This window comes from Neofelis nebulosa, chromosome 4 (assembly GCF_028018385.1).
Source record: "Neofelis nebulosa isolate mNeoNeb1 chromosome 4, mNeoNeb1.pri, whole genome shotgun sequence".
Taxonomy (NCBI): Eukaryota; Metazoa; Chordata; class Mammalia; order Carnivora; family Felidae; genus Neofelis; species Neofelis nebulosa.
Window position 1 is genome coordinate 157,035,358 of NC_080785.1, and position 24,507 is coordinate 157,059,864.

The following is a 24,507-nucleotide window of genomic DNA, read 5'->3' on the forward strand; positions in this document are numbered from 1 at the left end:
CAAGCTACAGCAGCAGAGTTTCCTGTGTTAAACCCTTTCTGTTAAAAGACTGGGTGGCTCAGTCGGTTAAGCGCCCGACTTCAGCTCAGGTCATGATCTCGTGGTTCGTGAGTTTGAGCCCCGCGTCGGGCTCTGTGCCGGCAGCTCGGAGCCTGGAGCCTGCTTCGGATTCTGTGTCTCCCTCTCTGTTCCCGCCACCCGCCTCCCTCGCTCTGTCTCTCTCTCAAAAATAAATAAACATTAAAAAAAAAGTTTTTAAGACTTCAACTGGTTTTTCAGGGTGCCTGGCTGGCTCGGTCAGTAGAGCATGGGACTCTTGATCTTGGGGCCATGAGTTCAAGCCCCACACTGAGCATATAATTGACTTAAAAAAAAAAAATACCTCTTCATTTGTTTCCCACCCTTAATCCTGACTGATATGCTACATTTTTGATACATAATAAGTGATGATACATCCCCAGACCCAGCCGCAATTACAGCATGTTACAGGGGAATGTGGAGGACTGAATAGTGTCCTGTACCAAAGATACCCACGTCCTACTGCCCCGAAAGTGTGAATGGTATTTCAAATGGTAAAAGGAGCGTTCTCTGTGGCAGCCCGTATCCTAAAATTGGGATGATACAGAGAAGATTAGCACGGCCCCTGCACAAGGATGCACGTAGATGGCAAAAGGAACGTTGCAGACGTAATTAAGGATCTTGAGACGGTGGGAGAGTCTCCTGGATTATCTAAGTGGGCCCTAAAGGCAATCACAAGGCTCCCTGTAAGAGGGATGGAAGAAGGTCAGAGGAAGGAGTAGGAGATGTGATTCAGGAAGTGGCTATGAGCCAAGGAACGCCCGCGATCTCCAGAAGCTGGAAAAAACAAGGACTTGGATTCTCCCCTAAATCCTCCAGAAGGAACTGAGCCTTCTGACATCTTGACTGTCCTCAAGTGAAACGGATTCCAGACCTCTGAATATAACTTCTTTTAGAAATTTTTTTCTTAATGTTTATTCATTTCTGAGACAGAGACAGAGCCTGAGTGGGGGAGGGGCAGAGAGAGGGAGACACAGACTCCGAAGCGGGCTCCAGGCTCTGAGCTGTCAGCACAGAACGCGACACGGGGCTCGAACTCGCAAACCGTGAGATCACGGCCTGAGCTGAAGTCGGTCGCTCAATCGACTGAGCCACCCAGGCGCCCCTCACTTCTTTTTTTTTAAATTTCTATTCATTTTTGAGAGAGAGAGAGCAGGGAGCGGGCAGAGAGGGGGGTGGGACAGAGGATCCAAAGCGGGCTCCACTGCTGAGAGCAGAGAGCCCAATGCAGGGCTCGAACCCTTAAGATCAGGACCTGAGCCGAAGTCAGAACCTTAACCGACTGAGCCACCCGGGCGCCCCTGAATGTACCTTCTGATATATACGCGTTATCTGTGGGAACATGGAAATATACATATTTCGGAAGGAAGGATAGGATTCTCCTGGAGATTTTATTCAAGATAAAACTGGGATCCCCAGGTGCCACCTCTAAGCTTCTAACCCTTTCAATCCGGCGGCAGAGCCTGAGAATCTATGTTTTAACCAGAGAAATTTCAAAGCAAGGGAAACTTCCCTTCATGCTACACACACACACACACACACACACACAAAAAGACCCTTCTAGAGATTCCTGTCCCCAAGACGCTGAATGGAATGGTGCAGGATTCTCAACCACAGCACTGTGGACTTTTGGGGCCAAAGCAGTCTTTCTCGTGGGGCCGCCCTGTGCATTGTAGGACATTCGGCGGCTTCCCTGGTTTCTACCCACCAGATGCCAGTAACAGCCTCCACCCCCCGTCGTAACCACCAGAGACGTCGTCCCCAGACGTCACCAAATGTCCCCGAGGAACAAAAACACCCAGTTGAGATCCGCTGGGTGGATCTGAAAGTAAGATTTAGAAACACCCCGAGTAACCGGAACACCGGAGAAGTGACTCCGAGGTTCCACGAGAGGGGATTGGTTAATACGCTCGCATCACCCGCCTCCGAAAAAACACACGGGGGACGGTCAGGACTTAACGAGAAGAGTGAATATATGGCAGCCGCACGAGGAAACACACACACACCCGTTCTTCCAGCATTTTCACCTGTATCGACTCACCCAACTCAAGTACGAGCTCCAGCAGGAAGATGTGTCCTATAACACCGCTCTCCGTGGGGCCGGGACGCTCTTGGGCTGGACCGGCCGAGTGCACGGTCCGTCACCATCGCGGAACTTTGTACGTGACGACCCAGAAGAGAACTGGTAGGCGTCTGCACTGATCAGAGTGTCCTCGGTATGTTGTGACATTTCAAAAGGAAATTGCCGAGGGGCACCTGGGTGGCCCAGTCGGTTGGGCCTCCAGCTCTCGACTTTGGTTCCGGTCGTGATCTTACAGTGCGTGAGATCGAGCCCTTCATCGGGCTCCGCTGCGGACAGTGCGGGGGGCCTGTTTGGGATTCTCTCTCTCCCTCTCTCAGCCCCTCCCCTGCTCGCCCGCGTTCTCTCTCTCTCTCTCTCTCTCCCAAAATAATAAACTTAAAAAAAAAAAAAAAAGACAATTGCTGAAAAACTGGGTGCAATCTTATCTCATGTTTACGTTCTACTTCTTCTGCGAGGATCACACACTATCTGTTATTTTGTAAAAGGCCTGGGCAGGTGCCCACGCGCTCCAAGGGCTTGAGAATCTTGAGAACCTTTAAGTATTGGACAAAGGAGATCGAAAGGCGGTTGGGTGTGGATAAACGCCCCACCTCCGTCGCCCCTGGGGTGGGACCGCTCTGATGCGGTCTCCTGAGGTCCCCAGTTGCCCAGAGTCAAGTGCTCACTGGCATCCTAATCTCCCGTCCCCGCCCCTCCTCGGGGCTTCCTGGAGTCACCTCTCTGACAACTCAAATCCTCATCTTAGGAGTTTCCCGGAGACCCCAAAACACGGCAGCCTGTCTCCTCAATCTGTCGGCGGCGGCAACCCCGCGGTCGACCCCACAGGACACAGGGCACTTGGCCAGCTGTCCCCGGGCTATTCCAGGGAAGTTTTATGGGGCTCTCACTACACCCTCACCCGCATTCACTCCACCAGTGGCTTTCTCTCCGGCACCTGGTTTCCTCCCACACCAGCCGGCAGCGGGGCCGGGGAGCGTGATTGTGCACTGGTGGTCAGCGGAGCAGCGGACCAAGAAAAGAACACAGATTTATGTGAAAACCAACCAGGAACATTTAATAAAAAAATAAGCAAGTTATCCAGGACCTGACCCAGTGAGCAGTCGTCCCTCCGAGAGCAAAGTCCTGGCTCTGACATTCATTCCAGACCAAAGACACAGCAAGCCCTCCGGCCCCCGCTGGGAGACATCCTGCCCAGGCCTCGGGCAGGACCCCCAGGGCGGGGGGCAGCTGAGCCCACGCAAGGCCCCAAACACACAAACAACCCCACCTAAGGCTTGAACACAGGAACCCCACTGCGCAGGCAGGACCCACACGTGGGATGCAGGCCGGGGAGGTCGAGCCAACAGGGGGACGGGTCCAAACAGGAGCAGGGGTGAGCACAGGAGACCCAGCCCCCGTATTCATCCCTTGCCCCCTCCAGGGGGGCTGGGTCTAGGGGAGCTTGCGTGTGGCCCTGTGGTCACTGGGACCCGCAGCTGCCCCCGGTGAGGGAAGAGCCACCCTCCCTCCTGGGTGGTGGGGGGGGGATTTTGTCTGCACGAGCTTGGGTGACCGGGGTGGGGAGGGGTGGGCAGGGGTCAAACTCAGCCAATCATTCCCCAGTCCCACTGGGAGTCCATGAGGTCTGGTCCACAGCAGGCGTTCAATAAATGCCCGCTGCACAAAGAGACAAAAGACTCGTCTCGTGCATCTCGGTGGCCCGGCACTTAGCACGTGGCCCGGCACACACGTAGGTGACCCAGTGCCGACCCGGCGAGTGTTACACTGTATGGCTAATGCCTGTAGGTGCTCTTTAGATGGGGTGGGGGGGGGGGGAGGAAACCGATCGAAGCATGAAAAGCACCTTGTTTCTCTTCATCCCCAGCACACAGCAGGCGCTCGATAAAGGCTCTGAGTCAGTGAGAACTTGTCTTTGTGTCACGAGTACCAGGCAGGCACAGAGCGGGTGCTCGGATGTGTTGTTGGAAGAAATGAACGAAAGGGGCCGGTCAATCTCAATATTCCCAGAGCCTAGGATGGTTGGCGCCCAGCCTACAGTAGGCGTTCAATAAATACTTAAATGAATCAAAACAATGCCTGTGAGTCACTAGTGCTGATTCTTGGGGCGGTGGGGGGAGGGGCGGTCGGTAAAACCTTGACGCCTGAATCCATCACTGGCCTACGGAATAACTGCGCCTCGCTCACTGCCGCTAACCCAGAAGCCTGGGACACAGCGGGGACTTCAGGTGTTCGGCCCCTGAAGATAGGAACGTGTCTCGTTCCCATCTGATCCCCCCGGTTCCGGGCCCCGTTCCCGGGCATACAGTAGGCACTCCGTTAAAGCTGCCTGCGTGCACGTGATTGCTGAACAAGAGCTGGCTGGATACCGCCTTGCGTGGAGGGCCCTCTGCGGCCGGCCAGGGGTCCGCAGGGGGCTGGGGGGGGGGGGGGGGTGGCGGCCCTTCTGTCCCCGGCGAGCACAAGGAGGCTGGGCCGGCGATGCCTGCTTTGGTGTTTCGGCCGCAGCCCCTCAGAGCTCGTCTCGGGCGGCGCTGTCCAGCGGGGACTGCAGCACGTCTGAGTTCTTGGCCTCGCGACTCAGTGCCTGCTGCTCGCGCATCTTCTGGGATTTGGCACGGTCCCAGTCGGTCTTGACGTGTTCGTTGTTCCACACGACCGAGGTCTCCGTGTCACTCACGTAGCCATCGTCCCCTGTGTAGTGCGTGGGGTAGATGAGCAGGGGCTCCACCGAGAAGGCGCGGAGGTTGCGGGGCGAGAAGTGGGCCTTGTACTCAGACCTGGGGGAGGGCGGCGAGAGGAGAGGCAGCAGTGGGTTGGGAGTAAGGGACAGACTGAGACGGAAGTGGGCGGGGCAGTGGCGGGGGGGGGGGGGGCTGGGGGGGATCACGTGGAGCCGGAGGGTGGGGGTAGGAAGCAGGCAGAGGAAAAGACACACCCTCGGGACAGGCGCGCGCGCGGCAAGAGCCCGACCCGCGTGCCCGCCGCAACCCCCTCTCACACTGGGTGCTTGTCAAACATGACGGGCAGGAACTCATCGACAGGCAGCATCTTGGGGAGCGGCCGGGCTGCCAGCAGCTTGCGGGCGCCTTGCAGGGAGATCACGTAGGCCAGCGTCCAGTAGGAGTAATCGGCCTCCACCAGGTTCCTCACGCGAGGCACGGCCTTCTCCGGCCGCTCCACCTGCATCCTCTTCCGGCCCACGTAGCTGGGGTGCAGAGTTAGGGCCCCGTCACCCACCTCCCTCCCGCCCGCCCGCCGGGGACGCCCAGCGAGCCTCCGTCAGGCGCCGGGGTGGCGGCAGGCGTGGCGTGTTTGGGGAGCAATGGGGAGGCCGCAGCGGCTGGGCCAGGGAGGACCGCAGGGGCCGAGGTATGCGGGGAGGAGACTGGGTTTTTCCAAGGGCACTGGGGAGCCACGGGAGGATCTGGAGCTGGGAAGGGAAGGATGTCCTGGACCCTCGCTGAGGCTGAACCACGGGAAGGAGTGGGGCCGGGAGGGAGGCGGCTCTGACTTCACAAGGCTGTGGGGCAGCTGGGCAAGGCGCGGGAATGTGGTGAGGGGTCAGGGACGAAGGGGTACGGCTGCTGCTCCTGTTACAAACATGGTCCACAGTCTGGGGCCTAGAGCCTGCATCAGGGCCCTGCGTCCAGCAGGACAGCGAGAGAGGGAGGGAAGAAAGGACAGAGGCAGGGAGGGGATCCAACTGACCTAGAGGAGATTCCAAAGGACTGTTCCAGAAATACGCTGGCCACACCCCCACCTCGAGCTGGTCCAAGACCCGGGCTCCCCGGCTTTGCGCCCACAGTCCGCCAGGCCCCCAGCTTCTGGGAACACGCCCAAGCCCTGACCACACCCACCCCAGGCCACGCCCCAAGCCCCGGCTGCTCTCAGATCCAGGGGAGGGCGGGGCCTCTTCTGCCATACCCCCAAGAGTTGGCTCAGCCTGTTAACTTGCAAAGGCCATCAGACCTATGGGCTCTAGGCCACCCTTCTGAGCTCCAGGCTCCAGCTCCACTCCACCCCACCCCAAACTGGGCCCCGGACCACGCCACCAGCCCTGCCCCCACCCCCCGACTCACATGAGGTCCCAGTCCAGACCCTCCCGTTCCACGTCCCGCATGAGGTTCAGCAGGCGCCTCTTGAAGAAGATCTCAAAGCGCAGGTCGTCCTCGAACACAAGCGACTTCCGCAGCCCGCGGTCCACCACCTGAGGGAGGACGCCCTGCCCACGTCACACAAAGACCAAGGCCAGACCCGACCCTGAAGTCAGCTCTGCTTAAAGGCCCTGGGGCAGCCGGAGAGAAGCAAACAGGCACCTTCCTCACCGTCTTTTGGGTTGACCTCCCTCCCTTGGAGGGTGGCTGCCGAGCCCCTGGCACGGGGCTGGCGTTGGTTAATGTCCCTGTGGCCGTCGTTTCTAACTGTAAATGTTGAGCACAGAGACCAGGCTCCGGAGACATTTGACAGCAGCTGGGTGGGAAGAGGCCTCAACCGGGGGCCCTGGGTCTCAGACCCCACCTTCTGTGGGAGCCCAGCTCACCCCTCCCTCCCTAGTCTGTTTTCCCGTCTGCACAAAGGAGGGACAACAGCTGCCCCACCCAGGGTTCAGGGGACTTCTGGTGAAGTGGTCACCGGAGAGAGGCCCTGTGTCCCGCTGAAGTTCCGGAAGCCTGCAGGGGGCGCCAGCGATCCCCTCCCGGAGGGGCCAGAAGCCTGAGGACCCGAGGACAGCCCACCCTCCCCTGCGAGGCCTACCTCCTTCCAGATGTTATAGTGGCTGAGGAAGCAGCCCAGCTCGCCCTTGGTGAGGGGCCGCCCGTGGTAGGGGTCCCGGTAGCCGGGCAGCATCTGGATGCCCAGCGCCTCCACCTGGCTGGTGTTCATGGCTCTGGAGGCAGGGAGCAGGGGTCAGAGGAAGCCCCGCTCGGCCTGCCATCCCGCTGTCAGCCCGCCCCCTCCCACCGTCCGCACCCGCCAGGGAGCGGTCTACACCCGTGTGTGTGGACCCCCCCCCCCCCCCGGGGTGGGACTCACTTGCCGTCCACTGCCTCCACCAGCCGGCACTCGATCTCCTGCGCCCGCAGCGCCCGCAGCATGCGGTCCCGCCGGTCCTGCCGTCGCTTCAGGTTGATCATGAAGACCTGCGGGCCCGGAGCTTCAGTGGGAGACTCCAGGCCGGGCCCCTGCCCCCACCCCCGCCCCCGGGGAAGGAAGGCCTGGCTCACCTCGTCAAAGCCCATCTTGTCAGGCGTCCTGGTGGGCACGGAGATGAACCTGGAGGGCTCGGCCGGTGGGTGCTTCACTGTGGGGCGGAGAGAGGCCACGGGGTCGGTGGGGTCCCTTGGGGAGGGGCCATGGCCTCCTAACAACCTCCCTATCCCAGCCCCTGTGTGACACCCCCCCCCCCCCCCCCCCCCGTCACCCCAAACTCCTTAGCCTGGCACTGGAGGCTGTGCCTGAGCCAGCTCCACTCACAACTCTGGTGCTAGTCTCTTTCCCCACCCCTACTCACTCCGGCTGTCGGCACTGCCCCAAACGCACCCCCTTCCTACCTCAGGACCTTTGCACATGCTGGGCTTCTGCCTGAAACCCCTTTCCTTCCCCCCCTCCATCCCCTGAGTTCTAAGACGGCCTCTTGAGTTGGAGCGGGGCACCTCCTCCTGGCTCCCACAACACCTGGGCTTCTGCCATCGAACCCCAATCCTGCAGTCCTACCTCTCTGGTTTCCTGTCTCCCGTGTGCCCCACAGAACAGACACCAGGTCTGTCCACTCACGCTGAGTCCCCAGTGCCCAACGCTTGGTACGCAGCAGGCACTCAATAATTACTCGTAGAACGAGCACAGGAATGATGGCAAGCCGTGTGACGTTGACCTGCCTGGGCCTTGGCTTTCCTCATCTATAAAATGGGACTCTAATAAATAAAAACCACGAACAAAAAATTCTTTAAAATGGGACCCGATTTTAAAAACCTCCTCCTCCCAGAGGTTTCAGGGAAAGATGCCATGAAACGACACATATTATGGGTTGAACTGTGTCCTCCCCAGTATGTTGGGATCTTTACCCCCCCCGTACCTCGGAATGTGACCTTATTTGGAGGTAAGGTTTTAAAGACATAGTCAAGTTAAAATAGTGACTGGGATCCTTAGAAACATGGGAACTTTGGTTACAGACGCACGCGCAGAGGACCACAGGAAACGTGCAGGGGGATGGTGACCACGTGACTGGAGCGCCTACAAGCCAAGCTATGCCAAGAACTTCAGAGTGGCCATGACCACTCCCCTGTCAGCTGCAGTGAACGATGCTCAGACCACGTCCCTGGGGCCCTGTCTTGGCACACCCCTGGTGGTTTCCCTCAGAAGGATCAGATCCGCGGGTGGACGGGGGGTTGGGGAGGCTCCTGCACGCCCACTGGGCTGGCCCAGAGGAGCCCAGCCTCACGGGCAGTGCGGCATCTACCGCCGTCAAGAATACAGGCCCTATATGAGCCTGAGGGACAGACACAGGCCCCTCTGTCTGGGACAGACCTGGGCGAGGCCCAAAGCCAACCTGGGCCCCCCAGGGACACCACATCCTGGGTTTTGTTGTTTTTTTTTTTCTGCCTGCTGGGGGCCCTACACAGCTCTGACCACCCCCTGCCCTCTTTGGGGCAGCCAGAGACCAAGGGCAAGATGTTGGGGTCTGAGCATCCGGGTGCAAACTCCAGGTGCCTTTCCCTTCTCTTTCTGAGCCTCTGCCCCTCCCCCGGGGCCCAGGCTCCCCTGGCCTGCCTGTGGGGAGTGAGGATCTCCTCTTTATTGCCCGTTCTGGGAAAATGGAGCACAGCGGGCATCCAGAAGGAGCAAAGCCATGCAGCCTTTCCAGAAAGTCACATCACAGTGGTTATAAAAACCTAACACCTTCAGACCCATCATGGGGTGAATAATCGAACTTGCCCAAAGAGAAGTCTGACCTTTGTCCCCAGCTCCTGGGAGGTGGAAGCCCTCTGAACATCCTGCCTAGCAGGACTATCTTTGTTTGCCTGGGCTCTTGGGCCACACCGAGTGGTCTATGCCAACAGTGTGATGTAGGATCTTGCGCCATGTGGAACCAGCTCGCCCTCTGCGAGGACTAGACGTGGAGGTCACCCATGTGGCAGTCAGCCAGGTCCCTGTGAGTCCAGTAAAAACCCTGGACACCGAGGCTCAGGGGAGCACCCGTGGCTGGCAGTACACCGTGCGTGTTGTTCACACTTTGGTGCTGGGAAAAGTACAAGCTGTCCACACGACCCCACAGAGAGGGGACTGAAAGTTCCATGCATGGAACGCTCCTGGATACCACCCCAGACACCCCTTCCCTCTGCTGACTGTAATCTGTCCTTTCAACTCTTAATAAACCGTCACTGTGAGTGTAACAGCTTCCGGTGAGCCCTGAGTCCTTCTAGCGAATTCTCAGACCCGAGTGTGGTCTCAGGGACCCACGGACTCTGCAACTGGTCTGAGAAGTAAGAGAACTAGTAACACTAGGCAGCAAGGCAGGGGACGAGCCTCCGCTGCATCCAGCAGCCATGGCAGCACCGGCGGGACGCTGGGCGGACGACCCGGTACTTGAGAGAGGCACGCGGGGCGATTCCACTTCCAGAAGCACCAGGCAGCCCAAACCCATCCGCTGAGGAAATAGGGGCGGTGGGAGGGCCAGGGGAAGGCCAGGGCCCGGGCTGTGGCTGGTGACAGGATACAAAAGCGATCATCGCCCGCACACACACAACTCCCATCGCCCCCGTCTTGTTAAAGCTCAACGGACAGGACTTATATGGAGCAAGGTTTACGGGGCCGACAGGGAGAGATGCCGCGTAGTCCGGGGGCGGGGGCAGGGGCGGGGCGGCGGGGAAAGGAAGCAAGTCTCCGGGTTCCCCATTCTCAGGGGCCTCGCGGAGATTTTCTGCAAGTCTGAAGCTTCGCCGTGAGACAGACCTGAATGCGTGGGGAAAAAATCACACGCACAGCCTGGGTCCAAGCGCCCACGCGTGGACACGTGGTTTTCACTCAGACCAGAAGGAAGGATTTGCACCAACACCTGAAACCTCCAGCCCCTCCTGCCTTTCGTTCCATATGCTTTGCTCTGGCCCCTGAGAAACGGGGAAACATTCGCCCCTCTGTCATTTTCGGTTTCTAACAGCAGTGCGAATGGTTTCCTGACCAGAGAGAACACTGGAAATATTTGTGAAACTTTAAACTAGGAAAACTACGGAAGCCTCGGAGATATTTCTCAGGGTCTAGTCGCCAGTGGGAGTTGGTGACAAGCAGAGATGTACCTCCTGTGACTGCAGTCTGGTGGGGTTTGCTGGGCCGGGTGTGGGCATCCGTCCCAGACGCTCAGATTTTATGCGGGGGGGGGGGGGGGGGGGGGTCTTCAGCCTGGTCACCTTGCAGCCTCCAGATGTCACCTCCAAATACCCAGAAGTTGCCCCAGAAGGCAGGGTGCCATTCCACCTTCAGCCACCAGGGGGTGCCACAGACAGAACTTTCTAGAGCGTGGGCACAGTGGGAAAGCAGCCCCAGAGCTGGGCTCCTCCCTGTCTGTGCGGTGGGAGGAGTGGCCATGCCGCCTCAGAGGCTGTCTTGGGGGAGTGTGTGGCCAGCACAGGGCGAGGCCCCCGTGGAGGTGGACGGTGTCTCACTGCTGGCTGCTCCGGAGATCCCCCAGCTGCTCAGACCACCACGAGGGCAGCTCAGCCCTGCGTGCCTGTCCCACCTCAGGGGCCCACCGGAGGGACGGCCGGCATAACAGTTTATGGACTGATGTGTATATGTACATACATATTAGAAAGACGTGAGCTTGCAACTATGATACAAATACCTTTTTAAAATAAGTCTATTCAAGTGGGGGAAATAAAAGCATTCATGTAAGAGAAATACGAGACAAAGAATGGTGGGCCTGGGGGCTGGCAGGGGTACGGATGAGGAAACGGCTCAAGATGACTCACAGTGTCCCAGACGCTACCATGCACATGAAGGTCTATCAGTGAAAACCTGCTGCCCCTGGGCTCCCACACCCTCCATGGCTCCCGCCTGCCACCGGGGGAAAAAGGCCTGTTCCTCAGCTTGGTGTCTGAGGCCACTGCCCCGGCCCCGCCTGCCAGCTCTGCCCAGCTCACCACCTCGATTTCTGCCCCGTCAACCTTGGCTGTTCGCTGGGCTCACGTCCCCTCCAGCCTCCCGGCCTTTGCGAGGGCTGATCCTCCGGCTGCAATCTTCTTCCTGGCTAACTCCCGTCCACCCTGCATCTCCATGCCACCTCTTCCCGGAAGCCCACCCCGACGGCTCTCGGGAGGCTGCGCAGAGCTACCTGCAAAGCTGTTCGTGCCGGGCACCCCCTGCCCCCAGCCAAGGGACTGGCGTGCGGCAGACGCTCGCGTCGGGGGATGGGTGCGAGGTGGCGGAGAAAGGGAGGTGACTTGGGTGCGGGTGGACTCACCCATGACCTCCAGCTGCACGTGCATGAAGCTCTCGGCCTCATCCTGGAGGCTGCTGTGCGCCCGCAGCGGCACTGGCAGGAAGCCATATACCTCCTTGTTGCAGACGTACATCTGGACCTCTGGGGTTGAGGAAACAACAATCAGAAATGCAAACGGCGGGGCTCCGGGGTGGCTCAGCCGGTTGGGCGTCCGACTTCGGCTCGGGTCGTGATCTCGCGGTCCGTGGGTTCGAGTCCCGCGTCAGGCTCTGTGCTGAGGAGCTCAGAGCTTGAAGCCTGCTTCGGATGCTGTGCCTCCCTCCGTCTTTCTCTGCCCCTCCCCTGCTCGCGCTCTGTCTCTCTCTCTCTCTCAAAAATAAATAAACGTTAAAACGAATTATTAAAAAAAAAAAAAAAAGCAAGTGGAAATGGTGTGAAGCTGCAGGGCCCCGGGCGGGGCTGGATCCGAGACAGGTCCCGCCGCTCCTGGCAACCAGCAGAGGCTCCTGAGTTCCCCATCTGGGGCCAGGAGCCAGAGGAGGGGCTCACGCTGCCGGGCAAGCCCATGACAAACTCCAGAGCTGTCAACAGGCGCCTTGCGCGGCCACGGACTCAGTCCCCGCAGGATTCCGTGACAAACCAAACCGCAAAACAGCGGGTGGACCCCACCAGATGCACCCTTATGCCCAGAAAGGGGCTGCGGCTGAACAAAACATTAGTTCCATCAGAGCCGCCTGCATTCGCCCTTTTCTGAGTGGTTTACATCTTTGTATCTTGTGTAACCTTTTTTTTTTTCCCCTTAAGTAAACAAAAAAAAAAAAAGCCGGTGAAAATGATTTTTCGTTTTAACTGGTTAAACTTTTTCTGTGAAGGGCCAGATGGTCAATATTTACGCTTGGGGGCCAGACAGTTCTGTCCGAATGACTCAGTTGCCGTTGGAACGCGAAAGCGGCCATAAATGATGCTTAAATGGATGGGCGTGGCTGCGTGCCGCTGGAACTTTATTTATAGGCCCTGAAATATGAATTTTATATGATTTTCAGATGTCACAGAATATTCTTGTTCTTTTCATTTTTTCCAATTCAGATGACCAACTATATACTTCTTATATATATTTGGTCTTTGTTCACAGTTTCTGGCTCACGGTTCCCCAAACCCATGGAATTTCCTAAATGTTGAGAGCTTAAAAGTGTCTTTTATGTTAAGAAGTGCCTTTTGAGAAGCATTTAAAGAGGACCCCCCGAACACACACACACACACACACACACACACACACACGCACGCGCGTGCGCACACACACACACACACACACACTGATTGCCAGGGGAATCAACCATGAATAGAATGTTGGATTCTTCAGTCCCACCCCTCCGACCTCTGGGGAGAGGAGAGAGGTAGAGGCTGAATCACCAAGAGCCAACGATTCAATCAACTGCGTCTATGTCACGGAAGCCTCCATAGAAACCCGACAGGATGGGGTTCAGAGAGCTTCCGGGGTGGTAAACACGTGGAGATGTGGGGAGAGCAGTGCACGTGGAGAGGACGAGGAAGCTCGGCGCCCCTTCCCACGTACCTGGCCCTGGGCGTCTCCTCTACATGGCCGCTCCCGGGTTCTATCCTTTTATAATAAATCAGTAATCTAGTGAGTCGATGGGTTTCCTGAATTCTGTGAGCCGCTCTAGCAAATTAACGGTGAGACCGTGGGTTGGTGGCTGCCATGTGAAGTCGGGGGCCGGGGGGGGAGGGGGCAGTCCTGTAGGACCGAGCGCTCAACCTGTGGAATCTGACGCTATCTCTGGGTAGACGGTGTCAGAACGGAGTTGAATTATAGGACACACTGCTGGTGTCCGAGAATTGCTTGTTGGACAACACGCCCCGCCACCCCCGCCCCGCACACATACATGATGCAGTTGGGTCCAGGAACCAAAGGCATTCTTAGCTCGTGGCTATAGGAAAACAGATGGTGAGCCGGCTTTGGCCCATGGGCCATAGTTGGCCGCACGGTGGTTTTAAAAATACGACAGGTCAGCTACGGTTGGCTGTGTTCTCTCTCTCTTTAAAATGTTTTTTGGTGGGGGGGGCGTCTGGGTGGCTCAGTCAGTTATGTGTCCGACTTCAGCTCAGGTCATGATCTCCCCGTTTGTGGGTTCAAGCCCCACGTCGGGCTCTGTGCTGACAGCTCGGAGCCTGGAGACTGCTTTGGATTCTGCGTCTCCCTCTCTCTGCCCCTTTCCCGCTTCCTCTCTGTCCCTCAAAAAATAAATACTAAAAAAAATTTTTTTTTAATTTTTTCCCCCTAATTGTACAGTTAGGGAACAATTATGCTCAGCTACAGAAAACTGGGAGAACACAGGAGAATATCAAGATGGGAATGACCCTCAATAAATAGGTCTTAAACACCTGGGGAGTGAAGCGCCCCCAGCAAAGCTGGGGCTGGAAAATAAGTAGGTCCTGAGGCTATCGCCTGACACCTGGCTACAGCCACACCCGAAGCCATCCCTGCATCCTGCAGCTCTGATTCTGTGAACCTTCTGTGGGCTCGGCACCGTCCCAATGAACCGGACGCCCCAGTGACGGCCCACTCCCTGCGGGCTCACCTGCTTGCTTGCAGGAGAAGGCAAAGACGATGATGTCGTCAAAGGACCAGGTGTAGTCGGGGTGAGGAGGGTAGAATGCCAAGTTCCTGGATGCCGCCTTCCGCAGGTCGATCAGGAAGGTCGAGTGCACCATGGGAACCGCAAAGCAGCCTTGACGGTCCCGCTTGCGGATGGGGATGTAGGCAGGGGTGCGTTTGTAGTAGCCCTGCAGGGAGAGGGGCAGGGGTGCGGGGGGTCCCTAAAGGTGAGGCGGGGGGGCCTGGGACAACGGGAGGCATGGAAACAACTCAGAGAGCAAGACCCAGATGCCAGCCTCTGGCCGCAGTGGGTATTCGCTGAGTGCAGAGCTCTGGGTGCGGTCAGGCCTCGCCTGCACCCCACCCCCCACCAGAACCTCGGCCACCCAGGGGTGGGGGTGGCAGATAAGGGAAGGGAAGCGGCTGTCCACCTCCACACTTCAGATCAGGAGGGAGCCACTGGGGGGGCTCAGTCGCTTGGGCGTCCAACCTGGACTCTTGACTTCGGCTCAGGTCATGATCTCACGGTTCGTGAGTTTGAACCCCAGGTGGGGCTTTGCATGGATAGCGCAGAGCCTGCGCTGGATTCTCTGTTTTCCTCTCTCTCTGCCCCTCCCCTGCTAGCACTCTCCCTCTCAAAAATAAAGAAAGATTAAAAAATTAGAAAAAAAAAAAAGAAGAAGAAGAAAGACAGGAGACATTAGGGAAGGAGGAAATCAGAAAGTCAAGAAAGGGCTGGATCTTTGTGATCCTTTGATTTACGCTGGACAACTTCAAGGAAGTTGGGGGGGAATCTTCTAGAAAAGATGACTTAACAGTCGGAGGTTGGTCTCTCTCTTCATCATACCTTTACAAACTAATTCTTAGAGTGTAACATTTAGGTTTCTACGACATATTTTTAACAAATAGAAACCATGAAATTGTTCACTTTAAAATGGTGAGTTTGGGGCGCCTGGGTAGCTGTTGGTTAAGCGTCTGACTCTTGATTTCAGCTCAGGTCATGATCTCACAGTTTGTGGGTTCGAGCCCCACGTCAGGCTCCATGCTGGCAGTGCAGAGCCTGCTTGGGATACTCCCTCTCTCTGCCTCCCCTGTTTGCTCTCTCTCTCAAAATAAATAAAAATAAACAAACAAAGCTGAGTTTTATGTTATGTGAATCACCCAACAATTAAAAAGACAGGCAGAGTCAAGAGGGGTCCCGGCTCCAGCCACCAAACCCCATTCCGCTGGCATGGTCCCCACTCCAGCACCTACCCTTTCACTCCCCCTGGAGTTGCCTGCAACCCCAGCCTCAACCCTGGGGTGGGACTTGTGGCCCAGGCTTGGTCAATCCGAACCTGGCATTTTCCTGGCTTCAGTAACTGGCTCAGGTGTAGGAGGAGACTAGACAGGGACCAAAGTGGACTTTGGCCAGATGGTGCTGGGATCATGCCTCAAGAGTCTGAAAATGAAGCCACCCAAAGGATGGAGGAAGACAGGAATGCTGTTTGAATACCTAGATCAAGCGGTGCCTGAAGTCCTATCCTGGCACCGCCCCTTCCTAGCTGTGTGAGCTTAGGCAAGTCAACTCCTCTCTGTGTTTCTATTTCTGCTCCAGTAACTGGGAAGAGGGTGAGGAGGAGAGGGCACAATCACAGCCCCTCCCCAGAGGGGCTACTTAAGGATTATCACAATGATGTTGTGAGATGCTCACATGAGGTGGTATGATAAGTTAGACTCTAGCCACAGCCCCCAGTTGCTCACCCCTCCCACCCCCGGCCCACACCCTACCCCAGAAGCCCCCTGACCTGGGAAGTCATCCCACACCAGAAGTTGGAGTACGCAGCCCGCGAATCCAGCATCGGGGCCACCACGGTCTTATTCTCGGCGATGAGGAGGCTCAGTGTGTCAGGGTTGAGGATCAGGTTGTCTGCATCCACAAACTGCAAAACACCCAATACAGCATCAGCATGGGTCATGGGACCGACCTGGGCTGGGCCACGGCTCTGAACAGCCAGAGCCCTACAGGGGAGGGGCGTCTGGGGATCCCGGAGCAGCAGATGGGGCCCTGGAAGCCACCTGGTTCCTCAAGCGACAAGCCAAGTCATGCTCATACAATACACTACGCGGCAAGAGAAGGGACAGACCACACAGCACAAAACAACATAAATGGGTCCCAGATGTAGCACTGGCAACTTTCAAAACGGGCAGCGCTGGAGGACGAGGACAGTCGGAGCAGAGACCACCTCTGTGCGGAGTGGCTGGGAAGGAACACACGCTTTTCCTAACGTCAATTAGATGCTGATAAAAAGTGTATAAAAATCAGACCTTCACATAAGCCTTTTTTTTTTTTTTCCCTTTAATGCCTCGAATGTTGGGATAAAAACGATGGTAACTTCCTTGTTGTGGCACCAGATGAAATCTACCAGTCTGGGAACAGCGTCACCATGGGGGGGGGAGGGGTGCCTGCTGGTCCCCTCCACCCCAAACCATGCGTCACCAACACTCTCCAGCAAGGCCACACCAGGATGCTCACCACAGTGTTATTTATCACACAACCCGGGGACGACCCAAGAGTCTGGTGGTGGCGAACCAGCCAGGGGGGTTCGGGCTGCGTCCCACCGCGGAGTGAGCCAAGACAGCTGGGAATCGCGCCGCAGAAAACGATCGGGTAAGGGTGGTCCTGTCCACTGGGGATACGCAGGTCACGATGCGATTCCACACTCCGAGGCGTGCTCCAGGACAACGGGGAACAGGGATGAGACATTTGCACACCCAGGTTCCCCGTGGCATTAGCCACAGCAGCCAAACGGCGGAAATGACCCAAGTGTCCGTCGATGGCAGAAGGGATGAACAAAACATGGTCCATCCGTTCAAGGAACATGACTCAGCCACAAAAAGGACTACAGTTCTGGCACACGCTACCACATGGATGGGCCTTGAGAACATGGTGCACGGTGAAGGACACCAGACACAAAGGCCACCTGGTGTTATGATTCATTTACATGAAATGTCCACAACGGGCACATCTATAGACACAGAAAGCAGACTGGTGGGTGCCAGGGGCTGGGGGACGAGGAGTGGGGAGTGATTGCTCATGGGGACAGGGTCTCCTTCTGGGGTGCTGGGGATGTTCTGGAACTGGACAGAGGTTGTGGTTGCACAACATAATGAATGTACTAAATGCCGCTGAGTTGTCCGCTTTAAAACAGTTAATTTTATGTTATGTAAATTGCACCTCAATTAGAAAACACAGAAAAGCAGCCAGAAAGTGAGTCTCCCTGGGAGGTAAGATTATAAGGTTTGCTTGGTTTTTTTCTTTCCTAAGTTTCTTATTTTTTTCTTGTGTATTTTCACACCAGTAACACCTACATCGCTTGCAAAAGGAGGAAAAAAGAGGGTCCTTTTCTTCCCCTTTTTCTTTCCTTTCCTTCCTTCCTTCCTTCCTTCCTTCCTTCCTTCCTTCCTTCCTTCCTTCCTTCCTTCCTTCCCTTCCTTCCCTCCTTCCTCCTTCCTTCCTTCCTTCCTTTCTTTCGAGAGATCCTTTTCGTAACAATTTTAAAACACCAGACAAAGGGATCCACATCCCAGTATGGATTTCCAAAGGCCCCAGTCACAGAAAGACACTGGTATGCTGAAAGCTGCTTTGAGTTTTTGTTTTTGTTTTTGTTTTTGTTTTTTTAGTTTTTTTTTTTTTTTTTAAATTTTTTTTTTTATTTTTGGGACAGAGAGAGACAGAGCATGAACGGGGGAGGGGCAGAGAGAGAGAGGGAGACACAGAATCGGAAACAGGCTCCAGGCTCCGAGCCATCAGCCCAGAGCCTGACGCGGGGCTCGAACTCACGGACCGCGAGATCGTGACCTGGCTGAAGTCGGACGCTTAACCGACTGCGCCACCCAGGCGCCCCTGTTTTTTTAGTTTTAAACTAACACACTGAGTTCCGCCCCAAGTTTGCTGAGGGAGAGAAGTGCAAGCCAGCCAGCCTCGAACCTGGGGAAGCAGACAAGGGTGGGCTCTGTGCTAGATGGTTCCAGGAGGGGCCAGTCTCCTCTCTTCACCTCACTGGTTCCGAGACTCCACCCAGCACGTTGTCACCTACCTCTCTAAGCCTCCACCTTCCGTCTGTAAATGGGCTGATAAGACATCAACCTACAGGGCTCCCAGGAGGAGTCTGTTCCTTTCCCCCCCCCCCCGCCCCCCCCCCCCCCCCACCCCCCCCGTTTAAGAAAAGAAAAAAGTTAATTTATAAAGGGTGTTCCATTCTTTCTCCTCCACCCTCTCTGCAGAGCTCAGGTCAGGGACATGGGGTCCTCCTGGCACCCTCACATCTAGTCCCCGAACAGAGGCCTGTCCCCTCAGCCTGAAAAGCATCCCCAATCCATTTGCAGTCACTCCCCCACTCCTCCTGCTCCATATTGGCCTCTACCCTGGCCTCCTGCTAACCCCATTCCTGGTCCCAACAGACCCTGCTTCCCCCATGGGGGGAAGCCACGGGGCTTCTGAAAATCATAAATCAGAACACAGTTCTCCTGTGCTCACATACCTCCATGGCTCCCCATTACCCCTCAAAGTAAAAATGAAATCTCTCCCTTGGTCTGCGTAGTCTGGCCCCCACCCACCACCTCCAGGACCGCCTCCATCACCCCTCCAGCCACACCGGCCTCCTTGCCAGTCCCTGTATGCCCCACGCTTGTGCCCTACTCTGTTCCCTCTGCCTCAGACACTCCCTCAGTATCCCCCCCAGAGGCTGGCTTCCGTCTTCCTTCGGATCCACTGCCAGGGTCCCCTCCTAAGGGAGGCCCCCAACCCTGCTCACTCATCAACAACACCCTGATTATGCCATCTGTTGTGGACTGAACGGGGGCCCCCAGAAAACGATATGTTGAAATTCTGACCCCTGGTAACCTGTGACTGTGATCTTAATAGGGTCCTTGCACATGTAGGTAAGATGTAGGTTAAGATGGGGTCAGACTGGAGTAGGGTGGGCTCTAAATTCAATGACTAACGGCTCCCGATAAGAAGAGACAGAGAGAGGAGTCCGTGTGACCCCCAGAGGCAGACAACAGAGCGAAGTGGCCACAAGCCAAGGAACATGCGGAGCCCCCAGAAGCTGGAAGAAGTGAGGAAGGACCCCTCCCCTAGAGCCTTCAGAGCGGGGGAGCAGAGCCCCGCGGACACCTTGACTTCAGACTTCTGGTCTCCAGAACCGCGTGACAATAAACTTCCGTCATTTTAAAGACCCCCCCTCCCCCGCCCCCCCCCCCCCCCCAGTGCGGGCTACTTTGTCACCGTAGCCCCAGGACACTGATCCGCCACCAGCTGCCTTTGTACGATCGCAGCACTGGCTGCCTTTCGGTATGTCCTCACTCAGTTTCATTTTCTGGTCACGTCCGCCTTTCCGGGGGACGCTAGGAACGGCAGGGTGCAGCCCGTGCTGACCCTCACCGTGTCCTCGGGGTCCGGCCCGCGGACGGAAGGCAGGGGACAGGCTCACAGACGTCTGCCCACTAAGTAAATAAGGAAGGTGCAGACCGCAGCTCAGGGCCCGGCGTGTAGATGGAGACCAAACACAGGTACGTCAGGCTGGCACGAGTGCACTCAGCCTCCACGGGGGAGCCAGGCCCAGCCTTCAGTGCCGTCCACCCCCCACCCGCACCAGGGGGGAGATCACGTCCAGATCAAGGGGATGGGCCCGACGGGGCTCGCAGGCCTGTGGGGAGATACCTTAACATCACTGCACTTGCGCCTGAACTGTCCCTCCCTCCAGAGGCAATGGCCGGCCAGAAGGAAGTGAAAGTCAGAGGCCCCATCGCCAGTGCCCCCCAGGCCCCCACCGCATCCTCTAGCTTCTCGGAATTCGCCCAGAGGATGTTATCCTCGGGTGTGCAGGAGGGGCAATAAAAAGGAGACGGCCCAAGGGTCCCACCACAGGGGACGGTTAGGAACACAACCTGATGACTAAGAGCCCAGGGGGGCCCTGCACTGAATCCCAGCAACTCTGCCACCCAGCTGTGTCACCTCTGACAACTCACTCCCCCTCTCAGAGCCTGTTTCCCTCCGTAAACGGGGGGGGGGGGGGGGGGGGGGGGGGGGGGGGGGGGGTGTTAAAGTTGGTCTCTACAGCCCACTGCTCCGGCCTCCCTCGGCCACCCAGACCTCCCCCCGCCATCTGGGGGCAGCTATCTGGGGGCAGCTGGCCGAGAAACTCACCAGGATGTAATCGGCCCACATGTCCCGGGCAGATTTCAGGGCCGCCTGGCGCAACTTCATAACGTGCTCGTAGCGCGAGTCGGACCAGTGTTTGGGGCCCTCCTCGTCCGGGTAGGACCTGCAGAGAGGCAGCTGTGCTGTGGGAAGCGTGGGGCACCATCGCAACCCAGGGGGCAGTGGTCAGAGAGGGCTTCCTGGAGGAGGGGCTGTGTGGGCTGGATCTGAAGGCTGCGAGGAAGCAAGAGGAGAAAACTGGGGGAGGGAGCCCAGGGCCAGCTGCAGAGGAGGAAGAAAGCCCTGGAGATGGGGGTCGGGGGGCCTCTATGCCTTGCAGGGTCATTCCTGAGGGTAAGAGGAGCCGCAGAAGTAAACTTGCAGCCTGTCCTCCCAGACTCGGAATCTGGTCTGGGCAGCAGACGGGTTAAGAAAAAAAACCTGAAAGGATTAAGAAACCAGGGGTCAGCACTGCCCAGGGATCATGGGGAAGCTAAGCAGTAGAGCTGGTGCCAGGGCACAGAGGGACACTGGGGACAAAGCAGTAGGTGTCCCCACCACCAGGAGGACAAGGGCCCAAGGGAACTGCGGGGAAGAGAATTTCTGGGGCAAAGGTCCAGCTGGAGGATTACGGCCCATTGAAGCTGAAGGCGGATCAGAGCAGCCAAGGCCAGCCCTTAAGGCTGCAGAGCTGGGACAACGGGGAATCAGGAAAGGTGTGTGAATAAGGGCGCAGCCCAGTCCGGCTGTTGGGGCGTCGGGGGGGGGTGGGGGGCATCCGGGCAGAAGCCGAAGCTCACCTGGGCTCCTCCGCCGGCCGCCACTCCACAGAGTGGTACCAACTCTTTACAGCCACCAGCCATTCCCGCAGCACAGCCGACGTATTATCTGAGTTGTGGTCCGTGGCCACCCTGCGGGCAGAGCAGGACAGGCAGTGTGAGGCCGGGGACAGTGAGGCAGGGCAGACCACGGGGGCAGCAGGGCAACAACAGACTCCAGACCCCAAGCCAGCCTCCCACTAGCTTATAGCCCCAGGCAAGATGCTCCCCTCTCGCTGCCTGTTTCCTCATCTGAAATACAGGTGAGGGAGGACTGGACCCACTTCCCTGGGCTGCAGAGGGGATCAAACGAGCTCATTCTGGAAAAACACATCAGACGTCATTAGTTCCATTGAGCATCTAGGATCTTATAACCACCCCAAGTACTAAATAGGTACAATTTACTTTTACCATGTTTTCAAAGTTTATTCATTTATTTTGTGTGCGAGAGAGAGAGAGAGAGAGAGAGAGGGAAAGAGAGAGCCCCAAGCAGGCTCCACTGTCAGCACAGAGCCAGAGGGGGGACTCGAACCCACGAACCCATGGGAACCCATGAGATCATGACTGGAGCCAAAATCAAGAGCCGGAGACTTAACTGACTGAGCCACCCAGGCGCGCCCCTGTGCAGTTTAATTTTAAAATGTATCCAGTATATCACATACGCTCACCGCCCCTTCCTCAATTGTCTCTTATGAGCAACACCACCTTATAGTGGGCTGTGGTTAGTTATTAATTCAACAAACATTTCTTGGATTATCCAGGCTACGCGATCTGGGATGGAGGAGTGAGAGCCATTTAAGAGTTCAGGTTAACCATAAAGATGAGAGCTATCCCCCCACCAAAAAAAAAAAATTGTTATGAAGTCGCCAACAACAGCAGCGATGATTAGTAATGCCAACATAAGGATAAGAGTAATAGTCACAGCTCTGGCCCATCGGGCACCAATCAGAGATGCAGGCACAAGGGCTTCACGGGCACCAATCAGAGATGCCAGGCGCAAGGGCTTCACAGGCATTAACTGGTTAATTTTCTGAGATGGACCCAACCGCAGTGACATTAATGCCCCCCATTAACTGAGGCAGCAGGCGGGAAGTCACCAGCCAGGCAGAACTCGGCCCCATTCCCCTGCCACGAAAGAGCCACTTCCCCCTTTGGCCACTAGGGTCCGGTAACCCACCCACCCACGCTGGTTAGAGGGCAGGGAATCTGACTCCGGCTGGGTTCGGGATCCAAGGCAGCAGGAGCCGTGAGGTCTTTCTGTTAGCGGAAGTGCCGTGTGGGCCGCGGGGACCCCGGGTTCCCCTTCTTTGGGGCTGTGGGTGCTCCGAAGCGGGTTTGAGGGTTAGTCCCAGGCAGAGCGGCCCAGCCCCGGGCTGGGCGCGAGGGGTCCCGGATCTGCAGAGCGCGGTCGGTCAGTCCTAATGCGGCGGGGAAGAGACAGGGGGAGGGGCGGGACGGCAAAAGCAAAGGGCCCGCGCGCCCGGCCCGCCCCGAAGAGGGAAGCCAGCGGGGGCCACGCGTGGGTCCGGTCCGGCCCGCCCCGCCCGGTGCCGGGGGCAGCAGGCAGCGCGTGGCGTGGAGCCGCCCGAATGGGGGCAAGCAGGCCGGGCGGGGGCCGAGCTCACCACAGCGCCGTGCGCTCCCGCGGGTGCCGCAGCCGCTCGAGCGCGCCCAGCGTGGCGGGCAGCGCGTGGGCCGCGTTGCGCGCCAGCAGCGCGATGAGGACTCGCGGCGCCTGCAGCGGCGACTCCGGGCTCCAGCGCTCCTCGGGGAAGTAGGCGGCGGCGCCCGGCGGGCCCCCCGGGGGCGGCAGCGCCAGCAGCAGCAGCAGCAGCAGCACCGGGCGCGGCCGCCAGCCCCGCCTGCACGCGCGTGGGGCCTTCGCCATCGCGCCACGCGTCGCCTTTAAGCCGTTTTTTCTGCCGGCGGACGCCGACCGCGCCTTGAAGAGGCCAGTGGGGGGGCCCCGCCCTGCCGCGCGCCTTAAAGGGGAGGAGCGCCTGGAGTGAATCAGCCGTCTGGGCCCGTTTCCCAGGCCCCGCCCTGAGGACGGCCTTAAAGGCACAGAGAGCCCGGAGCCTTCCAATCTGACGTGACTCTCGTGCCTTCAAGGTGCCGGAGCTCAGAACAAGCCCTGCCTCCCGACACCGGCCCCCGCCTGATGTGCCTCCAGGCGGAACTGGCTAGTTAGGACCAGGTTTCACGGGGACGTCGTCTAGGGCTGTTGGGTATGAAGCGCGCGTGGCCCCTGGCGTCCTGCAGACCTGGCGTCAAATTCAGCCCCCACCGTGGGCTCCCAGTGTGAGCCTCAGTTTGTCCATCTGTGCTATAGGGTCTTCCCGACGCCTCAAGGCTGGCGGCTGCTGGAGCCAGATACTTGAAAATGCTGAGCACGCGATCTGGGGGCAGGGTGGGAGTTTCCAGAGAAATGCTATCAGGGAATTGTTTCCCAGGACTCTTATTAATGTACTTTACGATTGCTTGTTTCTGGGCCATTCTTAAAAACTAAGTTTTAAGAAGGATGCTGAGGTGTACATTTATTAGTATGGTGGTCGGAAGGAGGAGATTCAATATTGTTAAGTGAAATTCAGGGCACTGTAGTGTGTCCTTGTGCTCAGGGGACAGTAGGGCTTGAATTTAAGTAAGACGGAGCGGTGGGCTTGACCCAAAAAGCCTCACGTCTCCCGAGTCACGTGATATTTGCCCTTCCTCCTCCCGATACCCTTCTCCTTCTTCCAAATTCATTTCTCTCCTTTCTTCTGTTCTCCAGTTTTTTCTACAATAATCATTTGTGCAAGTTCAGTTTTTAGCTGAATGTTTTGGAAGTGCAACCTAAAATTTACTGGTTACATGACTGACTAAGGGAGTGGAGGAAGGGGGTCTGGCCACACTGGTCACTGCTGAATCCGAGTAGGGGCACACTTGGGTCTCTGCTTTAGGGGTATGTTAGCGACTTTCTGTAATAAAATGGCAAAAACAAGTCTGCACTCTATGAACCTGGCCAGAGCATTCATATTAAGTTAGAAAAACAGAGTGACAAGATGTATCCCATACCCTGCTAAACTGAGAAAAGACTAGAAGGTTTTCGGACCAAAGACAAATAGCGATTTTCTCCAGGAGGACTGGATGGCACATTCTTGTTTCTCCAGTTTTGCAGGATTAACATCACATCCTGGGTTCAAAAACTACAACAACAGCTGTACAAGGCTGCGAAGCACAAATGTTATCTCAGAAGTTGGAGCTGGAGGGTAAAGTCAGGAAAAGTGAAGAAGCTCTCTTTGGGGAGGCTGAAAACGC

General features: G+C 57.1%; 1 protein-coding gene and 1 non-coding gene across 2 annotated transcripts; one reads left to right on the forward strand and one right to left on the reverse strand.

Annotated features, from left to right (window-relative positions):
• The first annotated feature begins 581 nt into the window (after window positions 1-581).
• Window positions 582-690, forward strand: LOC131511217 (U6 spliceosomal RNA). Its single transcript, XR_009261419.1, has one exon. It is a non-coding gene; the product is annotated as a U6 spliceosomal RNA (small nuclear RNA).
• Window positions 691-3,188: 2,498 nt separating this feature from the next.
• On the reverse strand, window positions 3,189-23,166 carry COLGALT1 (collagen beta(1-O)galactosyltransferase 1). The gene is made up of 12 exons (XM_058727498.1): window positions 22,836-23,166; window positions 21,193-21,303; window positions 20,399-20,516; window positions 15,996-16,130; window positions 14,192-14,396; window positions 11,616-11,735; window positions 7,387-7,463; window positions 7,196-7,302; window positions 6,917-7,049; window positions 6,241-6,368; window positions 5,160-5,366; window positions 3,189-4,938 (listed from the first exon to the last, which is right to left on the reverse strand). Exons 1-12 carry the CDS (start codon window positions 23,096-23,098, stop codon window positions 4,671-4,673), a joined length of 1,872 nt encoding a protein of 623 aa, XP_058583481.1. The 5' UTR covers window positions 23,099-23,166; the 3' UTR covers window positions 3,189-4,670.
• Between the last annotated feature and the right edge of the window lie 1,341 nt (window positions 23,167-24,507).